Source organism: Mesitornis unicolor, unplaced genomic scaffold, assembly GCF_000695765.1.
Source record: "Mesitornis unicolor isolate BGI_N332 unplaced genomic scaffold, ASM69576v1 scaffold43580, whole genome shotgun sequence".
NCBI lineage: Eukaryota > Metazoa > Chordata > Aves > Mesitornithiformes > Mesitornithidae > Mesitornis > Mesitornis unicolor.
This window is the reverse complement of record NW_010159704.1, coordinates 29,346-40,289: the sequence shown is the minus strand read 5'-3', so window position 1 is coordinate 40,289 and position 10,944 is coordinate 29,346. Positions and strand designations below refer to the sequence as shown.

The window sequence follows — 10,944 nt, the reverse complement described above, 5'->3', positions numbered from 1 at the left end:
GGAGGAACGCCCATCCAGCCAATAGCCGCTCGCCAGTATTCCCGCCTCCCCAAAGTCCACCAATCGCCAGGCGCAGAACTGGCGCCGGCCAGCCTTCCGCCATGCCAATCACAGCCTGACACACCCGCGCATCAATCACAGCTCGGAATGCCTGTCCGCAATGAAAATTCCCCACTCAGCCCCCCGAGTCAATCCCTCCGCCGAGCTTCGCCGACACGGGGAATCTGTTCTTCTCCATCCCCAGCCAATCAGAACTCGGGACACAACTCTTGTCGTCCCGCTTTTAACATATAACGACCGGCGCGAGGACACCCCGAGCCGTGTCACCGCTCCGCCGTGGTGTGTGCGTGCGCCTCCCCCCCTGAGGCTGCGGCGGCCTTCGGTGCACGCGCGAAAGTGTCCCGTGTCGTACAAAGGACGTGAGCAGAAATTGGGCACTTGTCACTAAAAAAAAGCCTTTGATGTGTGCGGCTGGTTGGCGCCCCCGACTGGAGGGGCCCGTGAGCGGGTGGGCGTGCCTGCCTGCCGGACAGCAGCGGCCGAGGTAGCGAGTTCGCCGACCCCCAAACACTTTCAGCGGGAATCGGCGGGATTTTGAGCCCTCAGCAAGGCCTAACTGTGGTAGTTCAGAGGGAGGGATTAAATTTCCCGTTTCTTCCCTTCAAAACGTTTTTTAAGCAGCCTAAGGTATTTTTTGTAGATCTCATAATGTATTAGCTCTTGTACTTTCAATCGTGTCATGCATATTCTTGTAGTAAATTAGTTTTCTGGCAACAACTCCGGCTGTAAAGCTCCTCCTTTCCATCAGTGATTTGATAATTTCTACTGCTAGAAATATATGAAATACCTTAATAGATGTTAGAAGTAGGCTTGTGTTTAATCTTACAAAGCATTTTAAAGAAATGAACAGTGCTTTTATGGGAATAGCTGCAAAACCAGCGAAGGAAAACCAGGTGGTTTTCATACGTCCTAGAGAATACCATTATTTGAACTTTGGAAGACTTCCTATGGACTGATGGAACATGCTTTAGTGGTTTTTTTAGTGTGGTTTAACTGTGCTAACTTCTATAAATGGCCATGCAGACTCAGGCCAGTTATAATTTATCTGAAAAAAACCCAACAAAACCACACCAAAAAATAAAACCCCAAAACTGAAACCTCTTTCAAAATCCTCTGCAAACTGTCAAAATACCAGAGATGTGCTGTAGTTCTCCATGGTAACAGACAATGTCATTAATTTTACCTCAGCAAAGTTTGTGTAGTGTCTCCTAGGAACAGTAGTTCCTGCATTACTGTCTTATGCCTAAGTTTGGAGAGTACTCGCATAGTTCCAGTCTGTTAATTCACTTGCTTGCTTACAGAGTGTTCAAAAAGGTGCTAGAGATATTCAGAGATAGTCTAGTTATGTGTTGACAAAGACAACAGCAAAGGGCACAAGACACATGCTGTGTAGTATCTGGGAGGTCACTCACTGCACAGAGAGACAAGAGGAAAGTTGCTCTTAAAATACCGAAGTATGGAGTTGAAAGGTGGTCCAGTATTAAGGCATCTAGCTGGTGGTGATGCCTTTTTAATTGTAGAACACAGGCATTTTGTCTGAATTTAATTAGACTAGCCTTCTCAATATGATTTTTGAAAGTCAAGTCTCCTAAGTAATGTAAAATTCACTTCTTTATAAAGGTACTTAAGTGGAATTCTACGGCATTGTTCAACCTATGAATCATATTTTAAAAATCAGTGTTCCTTCCTTTACAGGAAAGGGATTATTCTTACCTCTTTTATATGTTTCTGAGCAATACCATGTAACCCTGCAAAACAGAAGAAACAGATCCAATTCCCTACATGTTTGTGTGCACTTAAAACTAGAATTTAAATAATCCTTTTCAAGAAAATACTCATACAACAAAGGTCCCCAGCACAAGAAAAGTGTTTTTAAGCATTATTATACCAGAAAAATGTAGCACTGTGAACAATTTCTTGCATTAATTAGTACAAATAAATATAGTTGGCTACTCAAATCACTGAGATATGCTACTTAAAATTGAAAAGCGTATTTAAATACAGGAAAGAGGGTAGGTTTAACTTAATTGATAAGCAAAAGGAAGACAATGACACTGTAGTGCAATGCTTCTGGGGATTGTTAAGAGTCTGTTGCTGGCTCAGCCTGCTATTAACAGCATTAGCCCATCCTGGCTGCCAGCAGGGAATAGTTGACAGAGATGTAAATTGTGCTATTACATAAGTGTAAATTGTGATATAATAGAATCAATTGTACTGAATTGCATTGCTGTAACATCAGAACTTGCCCTAGTAATTTCGCTAGTCACAGAGCTAGTGGGCAAGTAACGGCCAGCTATATAATCTTGTAACTTTGTCCAAGAAAAGCCCATTTTGCAACATTTATGTAAGTTAGCCATTGCTGGGACAAGCAATTCACAGCTCAAAGCTATTCAGATTCTGCAGATATATGTAAATGTCAAAGTAATTTGATCAAGTGATAGTTTCTGTGATCTCTGATATCAAGTCTCTAGATTGTTACATGGTTACAGTTGGATTGAAAAAGGTAAATGACATGTTAGTAGGGGGAGAGGAGAAAAAAATAATCACAAAAACCTGGTGGTGGTATTAAGTGAATTAAACTAAGAATTGTCACACAGCTGATCTGCTTTTGTGGGAGATTTATTCTTAATCCAATACTAACTTCAGCTTTCCTCTTCAGTCAGTTAAGCATCCACTATCCCCTGCAAGACAGGTATGATTCGCTTTTGTACCCAGAACACAGCTACACAGTGGTACTTTCAGTTGCCCTTATTGAAATACATTTCATTGTTCTGCCCATGAATGCTTCATTTGGGAAACCACCTGCCTAAATTCACACCTTTGAAGTACTTGATACTAGACCTCCAGATAAAATTGTTTTAGCCACTTGATGTTAGCCTTTGTGTCTTCTGTAATACCTGCATTGATACACTTCCAAGAGGTAAGTGGCTGCCATAATTAGAGAGAACACTCCAGTAATGCACATTGCTATTTATACTCCTCAGGTCAAATTCTGATATGATGGCAGAGTAAATATAAATTCACATTCTGAAGGACATTGCCTTGCTCAATGCATCCTATACCAAATGTAAATATTTCTATTTCCTCCTGTCAGACAAGGTTGAGAAACATCCCAAATTTGTTCAAACAAGCCTTTCACTTGGTACAATGGACTTTAAAAAAAAATAGGCTTTTTTATTTTATACTTGCATTAAAATGTTTCCACAACATTCATGGTCTGTCCATAAAACCAAAAGCTATACAATGTTCATGCAGAAAAAATGCCGTAATGTGAAACCATTGCAGTTTAATCATTCTCCAGTAAAAACAAATATACACTGCCGAACCGTTGTCCTCCATCAAAAAAAGTATAAAATCTGGGTTGTTTCTAAGGATTTCATGCTATAATACTTAAAAATTAGGTGGCAGTGGAACATGTAAGAGATTTGCTTTATGCACAAAATAATTACATCTTTACTAATAAGGAAAACACACCTTGAAAGTTACGGCTCACTGCATACCCTGTAATGTGTTTAGAAACCATGATGGATTTGGATGCTGAACAACAGCTTGTAGATAAAAGCACAGCAGACGGTTCTGTGACTTCTGAAGAGGGAAGAAGGGGATTTAAATTTGTGGAAGGAGCAAAGGTGAACAGTCAAGAAACAACTTACTCTGTTCCAACAGTCCATGCAGATGCAAACTTTTGAATCTTCCTCCCACCCTTGGGGAAAACAGACACAGGCACATAAAAAACCCACTACCTCTTCACTTTTTAATTCAGAATCACTTGCACATCTCAAAGGTCAGCACTGGATTATATATAACCTCACCAAAATTCCCCCTGGAGCCTGTCACCAACTGTCACGGAGCTATAAATAGACACAAGAGTCACCCACTTGGGAACATTCATTAGTTTGAAGTATTACTGATATCTCTGCACACAGAAATTTTTCTCATAATTTACTAAGTTATCTCCTGCCAGCGACGCTGAACAAAGCCACCCAATCATTGGTATTTTTTATACTTTCACTGACATGCTTAAAAGGCAAGAAAGGAGGAGGAAACATTTTGTGCGAGTGTGTATCATTTATTGTAGTTCAAGAGAGTCAGGAATTGAACAGAAGACACAGCGAAAAACAAATAAAAGAAAAAAAACAACCTTTTTTTTCAGACTTAATTTTAAAACACTGTGGTTTCAAATCCTTTTTAAAAAGGAAATTCAAGTATCATATGCAGGGGGCAGTAATACAAAAATGTTTGTGAATTTTTTTTTTATTCTTTTTTTTTTTAAAAATGTAATTCTACATTTCCTGCACCCTTTCTGCTTTGGTAAGGCCAAGCCATGGATACAAATTGGTACGCAACATAAAAAAAATGACCCCTGCCCCAAACTGCAGCCTCCAAGAATACAAGGATCTGCTCTCTGCGGACAAGCTCTAATGGCTCAGAACTGTCATTTAGCATATAGATCATATCTGCAGCATTAAAACAAAGGATTTTATTTGTTAAAAGTCACTGAAATCCTGGTATTCCCAAGCATCTCATTAATGGCAGCTGTTTTAACGTATTTCTGTCCCAAGGCTTTTAAAAAATACCAGAGCATCTAGATCAACGACGACAACAAAAAAAGGGACATTTCAAAGAACAAAAATTAAAATCCAGGTGTGAAATCTTGCGTTTTTGAAATGATCCTTGTGTCTAACATCAATTAAAACCCAAATATGCAAATATGTGTAATATAAAAATACCATCCCAAGATTAACACTTTGTTGCAGGCACAGTTATCGCACAGAATATGTTCTTTTGAGGGCAGGGGAATGATTTTCCTTTTCACAGGGATGTTTGTTTTTTTTTTGCATTAAAATAAAAAGACAGCAGTGCAGGTTTGATGGGTGGAAGAGGAAGGGAGGGAAGAAAAATTACTTTAGCAGCAAAATGTCCAATGTTCTAACCACAATCAAATTAACGGATATCTGGCTGTAAAAAATAAGGTTGAAGGGATGCTGCCCTGATCCATTCATCTTTGCTAAAATAATTCAGCTGTAAAAACTCCAAAATGTGACATATTGAAGGACAGTTTTGTAACATAAGCAACTTCCTAGCTTGTCCTCCATGTTATTGACCATCATTACCACTTAAATATATGTACAAGAATTAAGCTGCTTTTCTCCTTGTCCGCATGCGTCTGGTCACTGCTGCAAGTCAGTGCCAGTGGGCGTGCTAATCCCATCAACAGCTTGCAAAGTGTTTCTGCTCCACTACTACCAGAACAGCCCACGCCCCGTTCTTCCCATTGGTGTTGGCGTGCACTGCAAGGGAATTCTTAATGCTCAGCGTTCTGCTTGTCTCTCATCCAGGCTTGGATTTGTTCTTTAAGTTCTGGCACTAACAATGTAAAGAAAAGAGAAAATAATTATTAGCTTTGCAGTTCTTTAGTCATACTACTGAAAGAAAGCTCTTCATGACCACCAGCCATTTCTTTTCTAGAAACCTGATCAGGATTATCTACTACAATTTTCTTATCGCTACATTTTCTGCACAAAATTACAGCTTTGAGAAAATGGATTACTCATTTACCTACCATAACAATATCCTTTATCCCAGTAGTTATAAAGGCATGGGGTGCGGCTTTTTTCGCCAGAAAAAAGGGAAAACAGAAGGAATGAACTTGTCTGTGCAAGTTGAAAAACCTGTTAACCAAAGACTCAACACTTCCGAAAATATATAGAATAAACTGCAAGCAAATTGCTTCCCCAGTCACCAGTTGCATTGCTAACTGATAAACAGATACCTGGTTCCAGCATATTTTCTGTTAGCGTCTGACGATTGAAAGGATCAGTGGAAGAGTTCAACAGATGCCTCAGGATGATCGACCGGTCCATAATAGTTCCAGATGGCAACCTCACAGGATCAGTCATCAGTGTGTCCATAAGTGGATCTGAGGGCACAAGTATCTCATCATTAAATTGAAGATAATAGCTATAAACTTTATCTGCACACAAAACCACAGTGTGGAACTAATATGCAGGGTTCTCAACCAGGTATATTGCTGAAGTTACAGGAAATGGTTAAAGTGAGCAGTGGACTTCAGACTTCTTTTCCCTTTCTGAATTGAGACTAAGCATTAACTATTTTCATCTGATTTTCAGAGTATTTTTCTTACTGTTTTAAAGTACATGTAAGCAAGACATGGATAGGACTGGACAGTACAATCCCAGGTAAATTGAAACAGAGCAGGATGCAAGGCTTCATAAACAATACATAGTTTCTATTAATATACACTCATACTTACAATCAAAGCAACAGAACAAATTCCTCTTCTCCTAAGAAGTCAGTATTTAGAAAACCCAACTTGCCTCTGAATTCATCCGGAGCATCACTGTAATCGATTTCTGCACGGGCATTCTTGGCAACTATTTCCTCCACTTTCTCTGCCAGCAGTTTGAATTTCTCTATTGCTATGGTTGACTTGATGCCAGCCTTCCTCATCTTCGAGATAACCTCCTCAAAGAGCTCTTTACTGTAGGACCTCTACAAGCAAAGCATAAAAAGAACTTAGCTGAGTTGTAGTATCCTAACATGCCATAAGAATTCTAAATATCTTTTAATGCATTTTTAAATGTAGAGAAAACATCAGTCTTGCCACTCCTGTCTGTATTCTCGTCTTGGCTTAAAATACAACATGAAATAAAAAGGCTTTTTTGATTTCTTAACTTCTCAGATAATGCACAAGGCAGTACTGGGAAAGAAGTTATTATTTCTCCTAACCCAAACAAAAAACCCAACCAAACAAAAAACCCACCCCGTGATAGTGCAAAAACAGTCAGGCAACGCAGAGGGAACGAATACTTGCGGGAAACTCGCCAGCTGGTGCAGTAAGAGCTGTACAGCTGCACAGTACAGCATTCAGAGACCAAACGCACACCCTATAGTTTCAACTGAGGCAAGCATTGCTTTCATGTTAAAAAAAGAAAGTTAGGCAAGGACTTATGAAAGCTGCTTATGTTCTAAAGACACCATTTTAAGTTCACAATGCCATGTTTTGATATAAGCCTTTTAATAAAATTGTTATTTACACTGCAATGCAAGGTTGAATTAAATGACAAAACAAAACACGCTAAGTCTCACAGATTTCTGTTTTCCTTGGGGATTTTAAAATGTTCAACACAGCCCTACTTCTTTCATCTACACTACATCACACCAAGAAACACCATTCACTACTTAGGACACACAGTGCCCACCCAAACTCCTTTCTAGTCCACAAAGGACAGAACTATGGCAACATGCCCAGGGCTTTACAAATGTTTTCAGATTCCTTCTCATACGTGCTAGGATTTGCAAATGGGAAATGTATCAGAACGCTTTAGAGACCTTGCCATGATCAAGCAACTTCTTGTTTTGTTGTTTTTTTACAGTACCAGTAGCCATTAACCAACCGTGCATTTCCTTGGTGGTTTTTTCCTGTCATTGACAGTTTCCAAGATACCAGTCACTCTCCCCACTTTTGATTAAGGGCTACTTTGTTAATTAAGCTTTATTCAAGTTCCCACACCAGCAGGCTTCTTTCTTTTTAATCCCTATGTCATTGCTGTGCATTTTGCTGTGGCAAGCATCAATGAATGAATGACAGATAACATTTTCACTTTCATATATGCTGAACAGCATAAAAAAGCCACACCACATGCTCCTTATACACATGCAAACACATAAGGGCTGTTTCATTACTGTTACTGGTATCTGCAATTTTCAGACTTAAGTAATTACAGACAAAAAGATCATGAGTTAGTGATACCTCTGCTTCACTAGACATGCAAATACAGCTTCATGTATTGTAAAACAGCTCCCACTAGAATTTCAAGTAGTCATCGAGAACATTTTTTCCCTCTATATTCTGAGAAGTTGGTAATGTAAGACACAGGCATGGGGAGATGCAATTCAGTAGTTTAACAACTTTAGAAGAACACAGAGCTGAGCAATAGCTTATCTACTTTAAAAATTAACAGTCTGCTCTGAAGACTACCATGAGGAGTTCAAGGGTGACTCACGTATGTTGTATTTTTTCAGTTTATTACACAGACATTTAATACAGTGATATAAAAGGGAACATGATTTAGAAACTGTTAGTCTAGAAAATGAACCTTGGATTGTTAAGTCCCAGCTCTGCCCATTTCACGTGTTCTTGATGAGGAAGGGGGAGGGAATCAAAACTCCGTGTATGCTTCAGTTTTCCCACTTGCAAAATCAGGACACAGTACTTCTGCTAATCTGCAATAGGGCTGTAGCTAATAAGCAACCAATGCTCAGGAAATTTCTTATGTGTGAAGTGCTATAGATGTTTAGGTGTGTCTATAGGTTTGCGAAACACTTTGGAAACACACCCATCTACAAAGAGCAGACAGAACAGAGAAACAGAGGTGACCTGCTGAAAGAAAAATCGCAAGCATATGTGATGGAAACTGGGTGGCTGAAAGCAAGTAAAATTAAACTCTTCTGTTCTATGAGTCATGTTTGTCCACAGTGCTTTTGCCCTTCCCCTCCTCATCTTTTTGGAGCTCACCTGATCATCAGCAATTGCTTTAGCGAAGCGAGCACAGTCTAGCTGTAGATAAATGTCAGTCAGTTGGTCCAACAGCTTCTTTGGTTCAAACCCGTATTTCTCAGGGTTTTCAACTTTCAGGTCACGGCACTTGGGGCCACACAGTTGCTGTAAGTTAAAGTTCAGCATAGCAGCCAATCGTGGTCCAAGTTCCTACAAGACCACAGTAAAACACAGATCACAGCATGAAGGCAGTGATAAAGATTATCATCACTGGATTTGCATACAGCAAGATCAGGAATTATTAACTAATAAAACTATAATTTTATGGGCTTGCAGGAAGTGTCTTGTCCTTATGCGTACTTTCCCTAAATAAAAAAGCAAACCGCTTCTGTCTAGAAGGATCACAGCATTGCAGTGACTCAGGTAATTCTCTTAACATCAATTAACTTCATCAGCAGTTATTTGGAGAAAGGGGAGGAGAACAGAGACAAAGGGCTACCAAACATTTCCAGGAGATTATGCAATAGTAGAGATGTTCGAGAAGCTAGACACCAAGTTAAATCTGAGCAGGACTTACAGGTCTGAGAAAAGGCTTTTGAACCTGCTTGGTAAGGATATGGAACATATCAACAGTCTCTGTTGCCAGGGCAAGATATGAACGAGACACACGCTCATCCTGAGCCAGCTGTGACTGCCGAGCCTGTTGCTGATCCTAGAAAAGAAACATTCAGTGGTTGTAAGTCCAAACCATTTCCTACATCACCATCAACCAACACCTCAACAGCCATAAAACTAACATGATCTAGACAGACAAAAGAACAGCCTGCAATTCAAACCCAGATGCAGTACATTTTTAACTTAAGGTATAGCTCACTTTTGCTACCTAATACTGAAGTCTGCACCAATTTTCCAAAATTCTGCAACACTAAAAACTAATGCAAATGGTATCACAAGACTCCACATTTATTGAGTCTGTTTACATCCTATAACTGCTTCTCACAGCCGCAGAACTAGGTTATGCTTCCTTTCCATCCAAATGCCAATACCTCAAAACCAACTTAGGATCTGAGTGTCAAGTGAAGTTCTCTCTAATTTGTGCACCCTACGTAATAAATACTCCACGCTGGAACAATCTGTAGGTGATGTTCCAGCTCATTTCACCACTACAGTAATGGCTTTACCTTGCTAGTAAGCACAAGCAGGAACAAAAGGCTTCAGAAGCGCAAAACAGAGTAAGTTTAACAAACAAGATCTTTATAGCTTTCTTTTCAAACTTTCTTTTTTTAAATCAGTAAAACAGAAATACTTGACATTGATGGGTCAACACACAAAATTATTGTTTAAATCAGGCTAAAATCTGAGGTATAGGACTCTAATTGTCTGCATCAAACCTAACCAGGATCAATCCTTTAACAAAAAAACCACCTTCAATTCCTTAAAGTCAATTCAACCGGTGAGCATCTTCCAAAACCTCCTTCAAGAAGGTTACAGTTTGAATTTCTCCACTTAAAATTAAGTGCACAGTAATTTAAAACTTGATACTATTTCCCCTTCATACCACACTCTTGACCAGCAACAACAGAACTATGCAGAATGATGTTTTTTTCAGAATATCATCCAGAGTGACCACAGCCACACCAGCAGCAAGAAAAAGCATCAAGAACTGCTTCTTATGAGCAGCTCTTTGGTGCTGCCCCTTATTAAAAAGTTTAATGGTCTTGTATTAAAAAATTCAAAATAAGTAAAGGGCACTTTGAAAGCCAGCTCTGTTCACCCTGGGCAGCAGGTCCCATTGCTCTTTATTCTTCATCTCCTCTTGCACTTCATGGATACGTTTTAGGGACTCCAGACTCTCATCCAGCAAGAAAGTTGTGTCATTTATCAGCATGTTGATGTAGCGAACAAACTGCTTCCCAGAGCTGAAAACATTGAAACACAGTTACCGCGGCAGAGAAGATGGGTGTGCAGACCAGACTGCAATCCCAGCAATACTCCTTCTGCACTGCATATTTCGAATAACGATCCCATTCCCCAAGCCAAAGCTGACTGTGATGTCCAGAGCTGGGTTTAGAAACACTCCAGTTCTACTGGAAGGGGCTGCCCTTTAAGATACAATGGAAAGCAGCAACACCCATTCCCAGTGGCAATGACCTCAGGTCAGGCCTGAGCAGCTTGCATGACAGTAAGCAGCACCGTGCACAATTTCTTACTCACTTGAACTCTTCCATAAATGTACCATGGTGAGCTATGTTCTGCCAGAGGCTTTTGAAAATGGTGCTAATGTGGTAGCGGATTGTAAACTTGTCATAGAATTCGCTAGTGGCTCCAGTATGTTCAACATCTGAAAACCAAAACAGATCCCA

General features: G+C 39.8%; 1 protein-coding gene across 1 annotated transcript in view; it reads right to left on the bottom strand.

Annotated features, from left to right (window-relative positions):
• Nucleotides 1-4,624: 4,624 nt before the first annotated feature.
• UBE4B (ubiquitination factor E4B) overlaps nucleotides 4,625-10,944 on the bottom strand; it is a 29,341-nt gene continuing 23,021 nt past the window's right edge. Inside the window, exons 23-29 of the mRNA XM_010187515.1 lie at nucleotides 10,796-10,922; nucleotides 10,356-10,500; nucleotides 9,159-9,293; nucleotides 8,600-8,791; nucleotides 6,399-6,573; nucleotides 5,834-5,980; nucleotides 4,625-5,427 (exon numbers count right to left, since the gene is read on the bottom strand). Coding sequence (XP_010185817.1) covers nucleotides 5,366-5,427; nucleotides 5,834-5,980; nucleotides 6,399-6,573; nucleotides 8,600-8,791; nucleotides 9,159-9,293; nucleotides 10,356-10,500; nucleotides 10,796-10,922 — 983 coding nt within the window. The 3' untranslated portion in view covers nucleotides 4,625-5,365. The remainder of the gene's footprint in view (nucleotides 5,428-5,833; nucleotides 5,981-6,398; nucleotides 6,574-8,599; nucleotides 8,792-9,158; nucleotides 9,294-10,355; nucleotides 10,501-10,795; nucleotides 10,923-10,944) is intronic.